The 17,084-nt window shown below is 41.5% G+C and overlaps 2 protein-coding genes across 22 annotated transcripts in view; one reads left to right on the top strand and one right to left on the bottom strand.

Moving 5' to 3' along the window:
- The window catches only part of RIOK3 (RIO kinase 3), a 910,199-nt gene that overhangs the window by 737,168 nt on the left and 155,947 nt on the right, over positions 1-17,084 (top strand). The gene's annotated exons all lie outside the window — the stretch shown is intronic.
- ZNF521 (zinc finger protein 521) overlaps positions 1-17,084 on the bottom strand; it is a 283,936-nt gene that overhangs the window by 161,798 nt on the left and 105,054 nt on the right. For all 21 annotated transcript variants that reach the window (XM_083451574.1, XM_083451573.1, XM_083451571.1 and 18 more), the window contains one exon: positions 1,289-4,644. In XM_083451574.1, coding sequence (XP_083307700.1) covers positions 1,289-4,204 — 2,916 coding nt within the window. In that variant the 5' untranslated portion in view covers positions 4,205-4,644. The remainder of the gene's footprint in view (positions 1-1,288; positions 4,645-17,084) is intronic.

Raw genomic sequence — 17,084 nt, 5'->3', positions numbered from 1 at the left:
CCTTTACCTTTACCTTACCTTACCTTACATATGAGATGCTCCCAAGCATGACACAAGCACAGTCCCATTCTCCTAGTAATTCAGAGGCATCTCAATTCATGCTCAGGTCTTTGAGAACACCTAATTAATCTGTATCAAGGATCAACAGATTTTAAGGGGCTCTGGAAACAAGGTTTGGATGAGCAGAAATAAAGCTACCCTTTTCCTTAATGAAATCAAATGACGTAGACTAAGCATAGACACTGGGTGGCTGCGACACATTTGGACCACCACAACTTCCTCCCCGGCTATACTTAGTTTCTCCATAGTCGCGATCTCTCAGGCTCTCAGACGAATAGGTATGCATGGGTGCGGTAGGAGGATAGGGGAACAAGACTTAAAGTGCCTGGATGTAGGCCATGGGCAATATGTTTCCTTCCCCTTGTGTAAACAAAATGGAAACTAAAGCAAGTCAAGGGATAAATAATGTACATTTAAGTGTGCTTGGGAATGCCCCCTTTGGCAATTCTAATTCGTGTTAGTGATTATGATAATAGAACAAGGCCATAGCATTTACTGCAAATTAATTAATCTGGAATAAGAGTGTGATCTTGTTAATGCCCCATGGGACACTCACATTTGTACAATTTTATGTTACAGATTATTCTGCAAGAAATGTTAATCATCTGATGCCTGGCTTGATATTCTGTCAAACATGCGCACACAGAAATAAAAATTAAATTGCAATGAAAAGACTAATTTGCCCTTTAGCAAATGTAGGTGTTACACTGTGGCGTTTCTTTTTAATCAAAGTAGAGCAAGACAGGGGAAAATTAATGTCAACAACATAATTTACAAAAATAGCCCTCCTGCTCTGTTGCTCACAAATATTTTCAAAAACAGCGCTCTGCATGCCAACGCTTTGGCTTGATGTAGTTTACTTTTGTGTCATTAACACTCTGTGCCGTAAGCATAACTCAGAACTAGGGATTCCAACTCAAAATGAACCTCAGCTAAGATTCCAGCTCTCAGTTGTGCTGGCATGAAGATTATTCTCTTCAGTGATAAAGAAGACAATATCCTAGGGAGACTGGAATTAGTCCTACTCTGCATCATTCAAGCCAAAACACAAGGCTTATCAAGAAGCAAGTAATTGCTAGCTAGCTAATGGCTATGGGAGATACACCACACATTCCGGCTAAGCATATCCTGGCAAATAACTAGCAAATAAAAAATAAAAAATGATACTATGCATTTTTTTTTTAAAAAAATCAAAGGTCTGTTTTTAAGCAAAGAGAGAGAGAATTACCTCTTCAGATTGAGACGGACTGATTCTGGGCATTGGTGATACCTGTGGTGTTTTCAGATGCGTACTATTGCTGTCCGGAATGAGCTCTCTATGGACTGACTGGATGTGGTTTTGAAGTTCACTTTCTGATTCAAATTTAACATTGCAACTTGAACAGCGAGTCTTCAACCCTCCTGCTTTGCTTTTGTTCTCTGCGGAACTCAAGTTCTCATTCTGGCCCATGCCTTGCCTATTACTGCTGGAAGGGATGTTGACGCTTGGACTGCCACTTTTGCTGAGATTAACGCAGGCGGCACACAGACCATATGGCAGGCCATTGATGTCAAGTTTCACCAAGTCCTGTTTTGAACGGAATTCCTTCAGGCAAGAAGCACATTTGTACAGTTTCTGGAGATGCTGCACTCGCCCTGTGGCCTGCACTGCTGAAGTGCTGCTCGTCTTCTGCATGTGAAATGTCCCATGGATCTTCAGCTCCAAAGTGGAAGTCACTGTTTGCATACATACCACACAACGGAATCCCGTCAAGGAGTTTCGCAAATCAGGGTGCATCTGACAATGCTCCAAAAATTCTTCCTCGCTCTGAAGAGGCATTTTGCAAATTCTGCAATTCCCTGTATCTAGGCTCTTACTATGTGTGACTTTATGTTCTGTAAGAGTCAGAAGAGACGGAAATCGCTCGCCGCATATTGGGCACATATAGTGTTTCACTGGACCCAAATGTGTCTGCATGTGTTCACGGAGTCCGTTTTCTGAAAAGAACGTCCGAGAGCACACATTGCACTTGTAGTTCCCTTTAATCAGTTCTGCCTTTTTCTTAATTATGGCACTTTCCCCGGGTCGGATGTTGTGATCTCGCAGCTGGTGATTTTGCAGGAGAGACTCCATTGTATAGGCCGCCCCGCAAATATCACATCCGTACATTGGCTCAGATGTATCGACGTCTTCTTCACTGCCATCATGGCTATTGTGTGACTCCTGGCTATTTGTCAGCAAGGTCTGTAGCTCCACTTCTTCTTTCTGAACTGGCTCAGATGCTCCATTGGTTCCACAATTAGGAGTTTTTGTTTCAAAGACGCAGTGCTTTTCCCTCAAGTGTTTCTCCAGCAGTATGATGGCATGAAATGCTTTGCTGCAAAACTTGCAGTTGTACTTTTTGCTGTGTGTTGTGATGTGGCACTGCAGCTCCACCTCGGTACCAAAGGACTCGCCACAAAAGATACACTTGTGGACTTTCCCTTGGTTCTCGAGATGGTTGTGTTTGACATGGAGCTGCAAGTCCGTCTCGTTGCGGAAATCCCAGTTGCAGGAGGTGCACCTGTACACCTTCTTTTCGTTGCTGTGCTTCACGGCCAGGTGAAGCTGAATGGAGACCTTTGAATCAAACACCTCTTGGCACAAAGTGCAGCGGAAAAACACGAAGGTATGCATGTCGAGCAAGTGCTTCTGCAAGTCATCCACTGAAGTAAACTGTTTGTCACAACTTTCACAGATGTAGTAAGTGGAGGTTATCATGAAGTGGATGGTCACGTGCTTCAGCAGGGACTCCTGGTTTGGAAACTCCTTGTTGCACTGAGGACAAGTCAGTTTGGGTAGGACAGTGTCAAGGTGTGTTTTTAAGTGAGTCTGGAAACCATCCAAGGAAGTGTACTTAGCACCACACTGATTACAAATGTATTCTCCAGTAGGGCGTGGAGGGGCACCACCAACCGCTTGCATCATCTTTAAAGAAGCCTGCTCTATAGTCACTGGAGATAAGGGGCTCATGGCTCTAGATTTCTTTCCATTATGAATGTAGTTTAGCGCTAACGGAATGTTCTTGTGATTTTCCTTTATATGTTTATTCAGTTTAAGAACACTATTAAATATTGGGGAATTTGTACAATAAGAACAAGAATATACTTCCACAACTGGGTCCTTGGGGGTTCCCAGCACAGGAGAACCAAAACGGGAGCTACTGAGATCACAATGGACTTGTCTAATATGCTCTTCCAAAGAAGAATCAGTAAGAAATCCCATGTAACAATGGGGACAAAAGAACGCATTACTGTCCTTAGCAGCTGGATTTGCAAATCCGTGATTACATCTAATGTGTTCCTGAAGAGTGTTGAGGTCATTGAAAACTTCCGAGCAGAAGTTGCACTGGTAGATCATAGCAGGCATGGTCGAAACAATCAGCGCAGGATCTGGGCCTTCGTGTATTTGTTTAAGATGCTCGTTCAGATTGTAAAGCGAAGGTAATACTTCTAAACAATACTGGCAAATATGGGCCTGTTCGGGTTTATCTAAATGCATAGTTTTCAGGTGTATCTGGAGCACTGCAAGGCTCGAAAACAATTGCTTGCTGCAGTATATGCAGCTGTAGGTAACCTTGGCTTGCTTGCTTGAAGGCCCCGTGATATCTGTCACCTGTTGGGCTGCCCGTTTTCTTCCACGGCCTTTTGTTATGGGGGGAGCTGTTTCAACCATAGTTGAACTGTCCACTGAGAGGTTTGAATCTGGTGTAGTGCTAGACACTGAGGTGTAGCCAACAGTCACTAAAGAGGGGCTGTTGCTGTGGTTGCATGATTCGGGCTGCTGGTGGCTATCCATGTGGCTATACAGCTCTTCGACACTATGGAAGTTCTCTGAGCAAATACTGCACATGTGTTTCTTTTCCGCTCCATTGTGAGCCTGCTCCATGTGGTTTACAAGGGAACTTTCCTCTACAAAGAGTTCGTGGCAGTAAACACACTGAAGAGCAGCTCTGTCTTCATTCGGGGAACACTCCGGGTGGCATTCTGCTATGTGCTTCTGAAGGTCTTCGGGGAAATCAAAACCTTCTTCACATTGACTGCACTTCTGAGTGTCCTTCATTTTCCAGTCCTCCATCCGGGAGGCAGACTGAGAACCATCTTTGTTCCTCTCGTGGACTTGCATGTGACCGTGAAGCGAACTAGAGGAGAGGAACCCGCGCCGGCAAATGGCACACTTATATGGCTTGTTAGAGGTATGAGTCTTTAGGTGGATTTTAAGGTGATCGCTTCTCGAAAACGCTGCATCGCACTCGCTGCAGTGGTATTTCTTATCTCCCGTGTGGAGCTTGATGTGGCGATCTCTGCTCCGCTTGTGTTTGAAAAGGCGGCTGCAATACGTGCACTTGAAAGGGAGCTTGTCGCTGTGACTTTGCTCGTGGTGCTTCAAATAGCTGAGGCGGCTAAACGACTTGTCGCAAAACTGGCAGGGGTAGGGCAGTCCAGGGACACCTTCTTCTTCGCCAAAATCACAGCCGTCTCCATGGCTTGGGGAAGTCTGGTCTTTGCTTGAAGGTGAAGAAGCTGGCCATGAGCAGGAAGGGTCATCCTCAATGTCTACTCCATCTGGAAAAAGGGAGGTAAGAGAAGCAAACGGTTAAGGGCTTCCTCTTCAGACGGTACTTGTCGTGAATATATACACTTGATCAGAAATGTATTGAAACGCACATGCAATTGTACAACATCGGCAGGCTGCCTTCTGCACCCGCACCCATCTTCTATAATATACTAATTCAAATTGGATGGTAAACTAGGAAAAGCCATGAAATCGGTCTGTTCCCGCATTATCCTTTTATTGCTTTTATCATTTGTAGTTGCTTGATGCGTATTATACATTGACATCTTTATTAAAATGCAGATTTTAATATACTTAATGTGTCTTTTGTATCCACCATAAAATGATTTGTATACTACGGGAACAACTGGAAGTGCCAACCAGGGAAAAAGTATTAGAAAATTATTTCAAAATTAAGAGTCACCCGCATGCCTAATATTTAATAAAAACAGAATAATTCAAATTTCTCACTTTTGTATTAAACTTGGTCCTGAAAAGAACATAGTTTAATGGATTATTAGGAATTTTGGTGCTCAGCTACAAGAGTTAAAGAAGAAAGCATAAAACACAATGAAAAAAGTATCTTCAGAAACACGCTGTTGGGAGCTGGTGACACCCTCTACTACTTTGCTGCAGTTTCCCACTTGAACTCAGATAATTTAGCAGCTACTAACCAGCACCGAAATAAATACATGGCTAATAACATGTGAGTTTGTATTAGGTTTTTTTGAATCAGCCAGGGTTAAGTGAAAAGAGTGAACTTCACAAAAGCTAGATTCGAACCGTGTATTATCTTCTTCTAAAGTTCAAGAGGTTGCCCACCATTTCTTCCTCTTTGCAAAAAAACTTTACTGGCGGAACTTCCTTAGTAAAACAGAGCCCAAACATTTAGGTGATCATAGACAAAGCAACTTGCAAAAAAACTGGAAACAGGAACAAATGACAAATTATTATGGTAAAAGCTGAAAGATTTATGAGTAACAATGAAAAGACAAACAAGAACATATGCCAAGTAGTAACCAAAATGACTTAGCTATTATACTACTTCATTTCTGCGTTTTAGGCTGAAACCTATAGAAACCAATGTGTCAATTTCTTTTTTTAGATGGAGAATGTCTACAAATCACTTATGACAGAAAATACTCTAAGAAGAAGTGTTTCACTGCTAGAGTCAAAAATTAGTTAACTCAAAATACTTGTATCGTTATACATCAACATAATTTTATGCTGATTTTAGTTCCATTTATATACAGCTGTTTATTCTGACAAATGATTTGTTGCTAGTTATTTAGAGCTCAAACTAGCACAAAGTTCTCTTGCTCACATCCACTGAAGTGAATGAGGGCTATGCAAGAAACTACCCATTAATCTCAAAAGGATATGCACAGGAAAAATTCCTAGTGCATATTCTTAATGGAACCATTCACTTTAGTGTTTAAAACACTGATCCAGCAAACAAAACACCTGACACTTGAAGTATTAAACAAAACCTTTATTTATTTGTATTATAGGTAATAATATTTCTTGGAATACCAAGTCAATTAGAATAATAACATTTTTAAAAAACAAAAACCCTGAATAATCATCCTTGGAGAAATCATATATTAAATGTGTGCCGATAAATAAATAAATTCAAAACTCCTTATTACCTACAGTATCTAAAAGGCAAATTATTTATCATACAATACAAAAGCCACAATTGGCTTACAGAAAAACACTCCAAGTCTGCTTTCTTTAAAGTAACAAGATTTCACTAGATTGTGAACTTTATGCTTATCCACAGGAAACAGAAGAGGATTTGTCCTTTTCCTGCATTTCGAAACCGATAACAACACCATCTCACTATCAATGCCAGACAGCAACCATCTAACTCTGAGAAAACAACCAATACCATTCCTGGATCCTTGCCCATTCCAACAATGCTTTTAAGTACAAGCTGAACAGTGGACAGGTTTGTGTCCTCTTCTTTATTACTCAGAGGGTGTCCACAGGCTATGCCTGATTCCTGTCAGGATCTTCAAACTGCTCCATGATCCAAGAAGATTAAAAATTATTTGGGCGCATCTTGCAGATAAGGCAGCCTACCAATATGGGAAGAAGCATAGAAGTCAGATTTGACTTCAGCTGTCCCGTGTTCTGTCTTCTAGACAAAATATTTTATAGTAAGTAGGTTACATTCATTAGGGCAATACCTTCTCTAAACTTCACTGTGCAAGTCCCATTGGAATTAGTGGGTTCGTGATATAATAAACCTCACCAGTCTTTTCCTCTTAGGTCAAATGTTTATTTCCTTATTTTCATATAGCGTCATCAATGTGCATGATGCTTCACAGAATGCAAAGGGACAAAAGTTAGTTGCATTTTAAATAAAAGCACACATTCTACTCATGTAAAAACACCAGGCGGGGCCCACAAATAAACCAGAGATGCATTTTAAACAAAAGGACACATTCTACTCATGTAAAAACATGCTGATTCCTGGGCTGTCCGTGGGCCTTAGTTAAGAAGGCGATTGGGCTGGATCCGGCCCCCGGGCCTTAGTTTGCCTACCCACAATCATAGAGGTGGGAGAGGCCATGGAGAGCTTTAAACAAAATGTCAAAGAGGAACATCACATTACACCTGACAAATCGTGATGTACACGTTAAGATGTGCAAATGTGTCTATACATAATGCACATCACACACACACACACACACACACACACACACACACACACTACACAGACCCCCCCCCCTTGACAGAATTTTGGACCTCAGGAAAGTCCCTAATTACCACCCCTTTGTCTCTCCTTTATCCCACATCACCCTCACCCCTTGGCAGTTCTTTTCCTTTGGGTTCCTTTAGGGGAAAGGGCTGTCTTGAAATATTTCCTGCCTGCTGGATTACAGCTCCTCAGGGCATGATCTGAGGCGAAGGACCAGCTTCCCCTCCCCTCCTGAAGTGCTCAGCCAGGAAGGGAGGGAGGGGGGAAACCTCCAGGCATATGGCTTGGCTCCCTGAAGAATCAAGTCCTGAGCATTCTTTCCATGTCCCCAGCCCTTCCAAGAACACTCCACCCACCAAAGCACTCTTTTTCTCAAGTCTACTGTCCTTAAAGGGGCACAAGAAAACCGTTTCAAGGAAAATGATTCATGTTCTGTGAGGAGCACCGATCAACATCAAGCAGCTGGAGCTTCAAATGCAACTGCTTCATTTCGTTGAAACTTTAAGGGATATTCTGGTCTTTGTTTTAAACACCAAAAGCATGCTGTTTTTTTTTAACCAGCCCATCCTTTATAAAATTGAATTTATGAGTAATGCAATTTTGATAAAATTTAAATATTTTATTTATTTTCCAAAGAAAATAATGAATAAATACATACAACTTTCATCATTATAAAGTATCAGCTAACTACATTTGTTCCTGTGTGTTTTTGTTCCAAACAATTATATATACCTGCTCTGTTTCTGACTTCCTTGGTTTCTAACATACAGAACAATTATGCAGATTTTAGTACACTAAAAGGGGGAAAACATGAAAAATCAATAACAACAAAACTCACAGCAGCCAACATATCTAGAGGGGCTTAAATGTCTGAAGAAACTGAAAAGTTTTAACTGCCCTCCTAAACACAGGCAGTGAAGAAGCCAAGCAGATCTCCTGGAAGAGGGAATTCCAGAGGCAAGGGAGCTACCACAGAAAAGGCCCTTTCATGCATTGTCATAGAATCATAGAACTGCAGTGTTGGAAGGGATCCTGGGGGTCATCTAGCCCAATCTCCAAGGAGAGAGAATCCACCTCCTTGCCAGTCTAGTCCACTGTTGAACAGCTCTTATTGTCAGAAAGTTCTTTCTGATGTTTAGTCAGAATCTTCTTTCTTCTACCTTGAAGCCATTGGTTCAGTCCTACGCTCTGGAGCAAGAGAAAACAAGCTTGCTCCATCTTCCATGTGACAGGGGCAAAACTATGGGCGTTTAGCCAGAACCTTTACCCCTGGTGATAACTCCAGAGGGTGCCACTGAGGCTCTTAGCTTGTCAACTATTTTTTACTATCTGGACTTCTCTCCTTCCTAGGCACCCTCCCCTGCAGCCCTCAGCCTCCTATTGACCCCCAAAGCCAAAACAGGGAGCTCAACCAATTCCAGGAGGGAAACACCAGAGCAGCCATTTGAAAAGAACAAAGCACACCCAGCAGAGAAAGTGGGCCAAGAAGCAGTTTTCAGGTTTGCAAGTTGCTATGGAGAGAACTGTGTGTGTATGTGTGTGCCATTTTTTACTGGTGCAGCTGGTTCTTCTTACCCAAGTGTAGAACCTTACATGTGTCCCTATTGAAATTTGTTTTGTTACTTTTGGTCCAGTTCTCTAATCTGTTACAGTCATGTTGAATCCCAATGTTATCTTCTGCAGCATTAGCTACCCCTCTGAGTTTAATGTCATCTGTTTAGTGTCAGTTCCTTCACCCAAGTCATTTTTTTAAGACATTGAACAATGCTGGGCCCAGAACAGGACACTGCAGTACCCCATTTGACACCTTTTTTCAGGATAATGAGGAGCCATTAATGGGTATTCTTTGGGTTCGGTCAGTCAACCACCTACAAATCCATCTAACTAATTCAGTCCATATTTTACCAGTTTCTCCACAAGAATATCAAGGGAGAATTTGTTAAAAGCCTTAATGAAATAAAGATATACTATGTCCACATCATTCCCCTGATCCACCAAGCTTGTAGCTCTCTATATAAAAAAATAGATTTGTCAGGCATGACTTGCTTTTGAGAAACCCATGTTGGGTCTTAGTAACCACAGCATCCTTTTCTAAGTGCTCAGACTGGCTAATTAATTATGTTTTAGGACCTTATACATTCCTGAAGGAACAGCAAGAAGGGCCTCTATGGATTATGTCAGTTCTCCTGCAGGATTATATGGAGAAAGGTGTGTTTGGTGCTTTATAAGTCAAAACCAGCACTTCCAAATTGTACTCAGAAACAAATAGGCAGCAGAATATTATTCTCCACGACCTTCCAAAATTTAGCACAAAGAAGGCTTGCAGCTATTACCATATATGATCATAGTTCTCAATATATATGTTATTAATAGCAAATTTCCAAAATATGTATTTATTGTTGTGAGAGAGATAGCAAGTTCTTTGGTACAAGAAATGGGCTTTGCAATCATTTGTGATCCCGACTTTTCATGAACTTAGTTTTAAATGATATGTCCTACAAAGACATGATATATTCTTCTATAAATATTTGTAGAAATACATGAGTGTTTGGAACATTGCACCACTGCTGAGACTCTACTGTATTAAAATCACTTTCTTTTTGTAGCTAGTGCCTGATCACTTTACCTATTACTATTACAGTTAGTTTACTTATAACTGTTCTCCTCAAATTTATTTTGCTTATATTTTGGTATACTTTCCTTTCTTTTAAAAAACTATCTCCCCTTGCTTCCTTCTAAGGTTCTTTCAACTTTAACATGAGACCGCCCCCCCCCAAAAAAGTAAGATTAATGAACTTCAGAAGCAGCACTGACTTATTCTTATGAATCAGGCCCAAAATGATTCAGTGGAATAATAACCCCTAGTGTTAAAAGGATATCTCATTTAAAACAATATTAAGACTGCAGAGAGCTAATTATTGCAACTCCATTTTAAAAGTGAAATTCTACATTTTCTACACTGTAAAGGGATCTCTTGCTGCATTGATACCTGGTAAGATTTCCCATTTGGTATGAACAGAAATTAACAAGAATTTCCTAGGGAGGATTGGAGGGGTGGGCACAGGGAGGAAGGAAGTTGCACATACAAATTGGGTGAAACAGACTGGGAGATATCCACACAGAGGATCAGCTCTGTACCAAGTAATGGCTGCTTAGAGTTCCACAGAAGGGGGATAGAAGCAGACCAGGGAGCCTTATGTCACCATTGTGCAATTACATGGAATGTAAGGGAACTATTTCCTGTACATTATCAAAGCCAAAACACTGGCAAAGCAAGATGTACTGACTCCAGAAAGGGTATGGAACTAACACATGGGAAATTTGCAGTAGCAGCCATGTTTACTCTAAAATATGGGAGGAAACAGGCAACAGCCTTTTGGAAGCTAGCTGAACAGTGTTGCCGCTATCAAGGTAGGGAATAAGTTCTTCCTATAAGGTCCATTGCATTCATATGCCTTGTTTGTGGGTTGAAGATGACCTGCATCACAGTCCTTTCATTCCATGCATTTTTAGGACTGACCAATATGTTGTGATGAGTGCCATGTTTCTTTTCAAAACCTTTCTTTTTCTGCTTTGCAAAATGAAGCTTGCTTGTGGCCTTTAAGTGGTCCCTATAGACATTTTGTTTTGTATTCCACCAAGTTTTTTATTGATTTGATTGCTGCCTCTCCCCAATACAAATTTATCTGTTTAAAACAATTGTTTTGTTTAACTTTTAAAGTTGTAAATCACCTTGTGAGGAAATGAAATAAATAATAAACAAAGGGGGACCTGGGCAACTACTTCTGCACCGCTTTCCCACAGAAAATCACCCACCCATCAAAAGGGAAAAAAGGGAGAAGTTGCTTTTACAAATACCAGCATCCTCTCAGTAACTGTGGTAAAAGCAGCTGAGGGTAGAAGATTTTCAGCCTGGGAACCTTGCCAGTGGTTTAAGAAGCTGCATAAAAATACAGTATTGGCTGCTCCTGAGTAGATAGATAGATGATAGATAGATAGATGTACAGTGGTGCCTCGCAAGACGAAATTAATTCGTTCTGCGAGTTTTTTCGTCTTGCGAAGCACCAATGTGTATTGACGGTTTCCCATAGGAATGCATTGGCAGTTTTTTTTTTTAAAGGCGCAAGACGTTTCGTCTTGCGAAGCAAGCCCATAGGGAAATCCGTCTTGCGAAGCACCTCAGAAAACGAAAAACTCTTTCGTCTTGCGAGTTTTTCATCTTCCGAGGCATTCGTCTTGCGAGGTACCACTGTAAAAAGAATAAAACTGTAATATAATGTACAGTTCATGCCTTACAAAATTAAGTAGTAGAATACTATGAACTCCATGGTACTACAGAAACAGACAAATATACATAAAGGGCATGCTGAAGGAGGCCAATGGTACTCATATTAACCTATACTTTTATACATAACTTTTGTTTTCAAACTACTTTGATCCAAAGTCCATTTACGGACGCACATATTAAATTTGTCTCGGGAAGCAGTGGGAGTTTTACAGACTATATCCTGAAGCGTTCCCCAGAGTATTTCATGACTTGGGGAGTGAGGGAGATAAAGTACATTTTCTAAATCAACGATTGTGTGTGAGTGTGTACACATGTGCATATTTCCCTTTAAATCCTACCAGTCGCTAAGTGCTACTTACTGTAAATGCCTTTTTTGTGTTACTGCAAGGATTCTGTGTTTCAATGTGATGCACTTAGCATGTCCATGTTAATTTTTAATTTTGGGAACCAGGCACTTCACACCAGCTGACTTCTAAAGCGAGGCCTAGCTTGTGCAATTGAAGAGAGAGAAAAAGATGCTAGAAATCAGCTGCATGGGCTATGAAGTCTATTTACACATGCAGATTTGAATGGATCGTTAGTGCATCGAGGGGAGCTCCCCCCACCCCACAGCAGCTCTTACTTGCTGAGTTTCACCATTTCCATAAAGCACATTAAAACAAGTGTGTGAACACTCTGAGATGAAAGTACCAAACACTCTTGAGATTTCCAGTGGAAAGTAGAGCTGCCTGACTTTTCTCCAAGCAGACAGGAATGCCCATGATTCAGCAGCCTGAGTAAATAAAAGAGGTCCTTATTTCCTAATTTTTCTGGCTGGCCACACTGCAGCACTCTCTGTGCCGCTGCCAACGGGAATGCAAAGCTGGAACTACACCCAGCAGCTGAAGGACTGTCTTTGTTAGCTAGCCAGGCCTTCCTGGCCATCTTCTGGCAACAAAACTACCATATCCTGCAAGAAAGATCTCCGTCTCGGGCTCGAGAGCACTCTAGTCTGCCTAATAGGACCAAACAACAGATTTTTGCCCTGTCTGTGTTGGAGGAGGACAGCTGGAAACTCAGTTAGTGGCAAAGTAACACCTGTTCAGTCATATTTATGGGGAAAGTGCTCTGCTAACAGAAAAGTGAAGTAATACCAGAAGGAGTTATTCCACAGGGGTGGGATGAAGGAGGCATCAAAGCACAAAGCACCTCTGTGGTGCAAGCAGCCAGCCACTCATGTGCCAACCTCAATAGTTGTGAAGTCTTGAAAGTGATCTTATCCCCCAGTGCCGCTCACTGAATTAACAGAGCTGCTTCTGAACAACGTGGCCAGGCATCAGAAAGGGGCATGACTTACACACATTTGGGCTCAACTGTTTTGCAAGCAGAAAAGTAGGAGCTCTGTTCTCCCTTTTCTATGTATTTGCCTTTATTTTGGCTGACATCACCAAAGCTCTTAACAGGCTTGTGATCCAAATCAACAGGGGCTTGAGTGCTTTTGAAAACACCACTCTATAATCAGCTCAAAGCAAAACAATTTTAAAAACGGTAAAGAACATGGAAATGGCTCTAGGCCCCTGTTAAAATTAGTTGAACCTCCTAACAAAATCAGCTGCATGAACATTATGATGCAATTAGCTGGTCAATTGGGGCAAGACATCGCTTTTTTACAGGATGTTCTCAGCTAGATCCAATTACACATAGGTCCCGCTCACTATGAAAAATTCGCTTATCCGAATGTAAATAATTAGGCCGAAACATCACTATATACCCCACAGATTCAGATATCTGAACAGACAGAGGTGGCCCACTTCATTACTTGTTCCTTACTGCCTTTTCAGGCAGAAACCATGTAGGGAGGGAGGGAGGGAGGGGACGAGATCAGACAAATCAGGGAGCAGGAGATATCAGAAATTCAGTTTCTCCTTTGTATCTTTTTTGCTGGATGGCTGCAGTCATTTCAGCAAGCTACCATGGTGTTGTCTGTGTGTGTTTTGGGGTGGGGGGACTGGACAAATCCCAGATTAGAAATGCTTCCATAGGAAGCAATGGAAATCATGGCCTCATTATGTGAACGATCGCCTAACAAACAATTTGTAGGGAATGCATTGTAATGTAATGTAAGTGAGACCTGTATACAACCATAAAGCAAGCTTTCTCTCCAAAGGAGGCATCAGTACTTTCCTAGAATAATTAAAATAGCCTTCCTGACTCAAAGGAGCTCTTGGATGCGCCAGGATTAGACTATCAGGAATCCACCATCAACCTATCAGACTTAGTTCCGGCACCTCTCCTGAGAGTTCCAGCAGATCTTCTCTGTGTCCATAATTATCCTGGTGTTGAGGGCAGGCTGAGTGTTTTCTGGGTGGAGGAATTTGGATGGATGCTTTGATGCTTTGATGCTCTTCCGAAAGAAGCTCTTTCAGGGAGGTGCGTGTTTCTGGTTGCTCCCTAAAAGCAACTCAACAACTTTGGTGTCCTCCTCAAAGCAGCTCAACAACTTAGGGTTGTCCGTCAAAAAAAGTTGGGATTTCCTGCACCTCTTTTTCTAGAAAAAAGAAGCAGTGGTTACACTGACATTCATATGGTTGTGCCTCAGGTTGCTTTTGGATGGATGGTCATGTAAGGGGCAGTTGTTCAAGCCTCAAGTTCATGCAATTGTCTCTCAGCACAATGATCCCTTCTCATCCCACCCCATTCTGCCAAACATAAAGGACACATTTGTTTTGTGAAGAAGGGAAACAGGCAACCTTCCATCCTCACAGCTCCAGCTGGGCCTAGTTTCCTCTCAGTGTTTTGGATATTGTAAAGTTGCCAAATATATAAAAAAATGGGACTTTCATTTTCATCATTTAGGGATGTTCATTAATAAAAATTCAGTTCTGTTTAGTAAAATAAGCAAGTCTCTAATGGATTTTTCAAAAGATGGAATATCCCATCATTTCCCACTGTTGTGATCCCAGAGCAGGTCGTAACAATCTAAAATTAAATAAGACTACGACAGAACACAATATAAAGCAGCAGCCAACAAGTTGTCAAAGCCTATCTCAACAACATACAGCGATAGCAGATTGACTCTGGACCAACAGTTGTGTAAGGTATACAAAGGAGATAAAAAGGTAAAGGTACCCTGACTGTTAGGTCCAGTCATGGACGAATCTGGGGTTGCGTACTCATCTCGCTTTATTGGCCAAGGGAGCCGGCGTACAGCTTCCAGGTCATGTGGCCAGCATGACTAAGCCGCTTCTGGCAAACCAGAGCAGCGCATGGAAACACCGTTTACCTTCCCACCGGAGCAGTACCTATTTATCTACTTGCACTTTGGCGTGCTTTCAAACTGCTAGGTTGGCAAGAGCTGTGACTGAACAACGGGAGCTCACTCCGTCGCGGGGATTCGAACAGCCGATCTTCTGATCGGCAAGCCCTAGGCTCAGTGGTTTATACCACAGCGCCACCCGCGTCCCTGTATACAAAGGAGGTACTGATACACAAAAAGATGCTAAACACCGCACACACAATGATGCTGCACTAGGGTGGAAATTTGCCTTTAGCCTAGTGTCTCATGCATATATTGTTATGGACACTGTAGGCTGTGAAATATACATAAGACTGATGAAATCAAAACACTACCCCAGGACAAAAGCATTCGCTTATTGCTACAGCTGGATGTGAGCATCCTCTTGGAGACATAACAGAGCACCAAAGGAGGCATGTGATCTCCCACAACAAAATTGGTAGGCTGGTATCCACTTGCTTTCAGCAGCTTAAGCCTTATCAGCCATAAGCCTCCAACATGGTTTTATGACCATGGCAACAGCAGTTGAGAGATTGCCATTCCTGTCATAGACAGCTTCACCTGCATCAAGTTGCTGACCAGTGAGGAGGAAAGGCCTCTCCGCAATGATGCTACTACCAAGTGGTCAGCCTGGCCAGTTACGTATATGTGCAACTACTGTGCATGGAGCCACTTGAAGAACCTAAGAATCCATATGTAAAGCAAAACAGTCACCTCTTGAGTCCCACTTTTGTGTCATAAGGCCACAGAAACACGTTGATTTCTCCTAAAATTAGGAGTCACCAAGCAGCCTACAGCTGCTGGATTAGTACATGATCAAAGAGAAAATATGGCACATCAGAGGGCTAGACACCTCCCAGTTGCAGGCCTTGCTGATATATTTTTGCTACCTGGGCTAGTTACCTGTAATGACAGACCTGTCCTTGGGCCCATAACTGTCCTTGGGCCCAGGGGGCTCAGGATGATGTATGTGGAAGTACAACCTAGTAAGGTTCCTTAACAGAGACAGGATTTACAACAATGGTTACTTTCGAAGAAAACACTGTACAGAAAAAGAATTGACAAAGCAATATATTCCAGCAGAGGGACGAAAGCAGACACACCAGTATATCCCTAGACTTATTTACATATTTACATGTACACAAGCATAAAAGCAGGCATACTGTGCATCGAGCCGGACACACTTTTGGCATACATTCCAATGCAAATTTAAATGATATTAAATAGGAAATGAACAAATATGACCCAGGTAAGTCAGTTGACCAGACAGATAGTAGGTAGCTCCTGTCAAACACTTTTGTGTGTTTCTTTTGCACCAGAGTTACTACATATCATATAGCTTGTAATAGTTTGTTTCAGATTTCGAGGCAGGATATACCTTTTATTATTACCAAAGTGCAACTAATTGTCTAGAAAGCTACCCTGAATATACAAGAAGGCATGTCAGGGAAATGTGATGGTCTGACCAAATTAAAAAGACCTCAGGTAGTATTGAGATAAAATATTGTGCACTTGCTGGGCATAAGGCCATGCTAATAAATATAATACTTGGCTATGATTTTCTCAGCACATCACATAATTTAAACTTGCTTAACATCTGTGATATTCAGATAATACACAATATGTGTATCAATCGTACAGCACACATTTCAGTCTTTTCGCACAACTATCAATTCTTATAGTTTACTTAGCAGCCATTGTGTCCCCACAATTTTATGTTGTCCCAGAAGGTGTGTGATGTCCATGCAGGAAATATATTTATACTTAAAAAAAATATATATGTGGGCACCATAATAAATTATCAAGCCTCAAGCCATTTTCAATAGAGCATCATACATTATTACACAATTTCCTCCATTTGCTCTCAACAGAAATATAAACAGTTTTGGAAAAGCTACAACTTTAATAATACAACCACCACATTTTTTTCACATCAGTGGCCCCACATTAAACTCACTCATTTGTCTCATAACTTATTTAGCTGCTTGAAAACTAATACTCTGTAATGGGCATTCAAAAGAGAAATGTGAACTTTAAAAATTATTTATAATTTACAGATGTTTTTAAAATGTATCAATATTTCAAAACTACTCTGGGAGGACCAATTAAATGCATTAACAGTTGGGTTACTTGGGGAGAAACTTAAAGGGGTTCTGCATTAACAATAGCATCTGGTGGCATT

The sequence above is a fragment of the Podarcis tiliguerta genome, assembly GCF_965153285.1.
Source record: "Podarcis tiliguerta genome assembly, chromosome: 7".
NCBI classification, from domain to species: domain Eukaryota; kingdom Metazoa; phylum Chordata; class Lepidosauria; order Squamata; family Lacertidae; genus Podarcis; species Podarcis tiliguerta.
The sequence above is the reverse complement of the archived record's forward strand: the minus strand, read 5'-3'. Positions and strand labels throughout refer to the sequence as shown.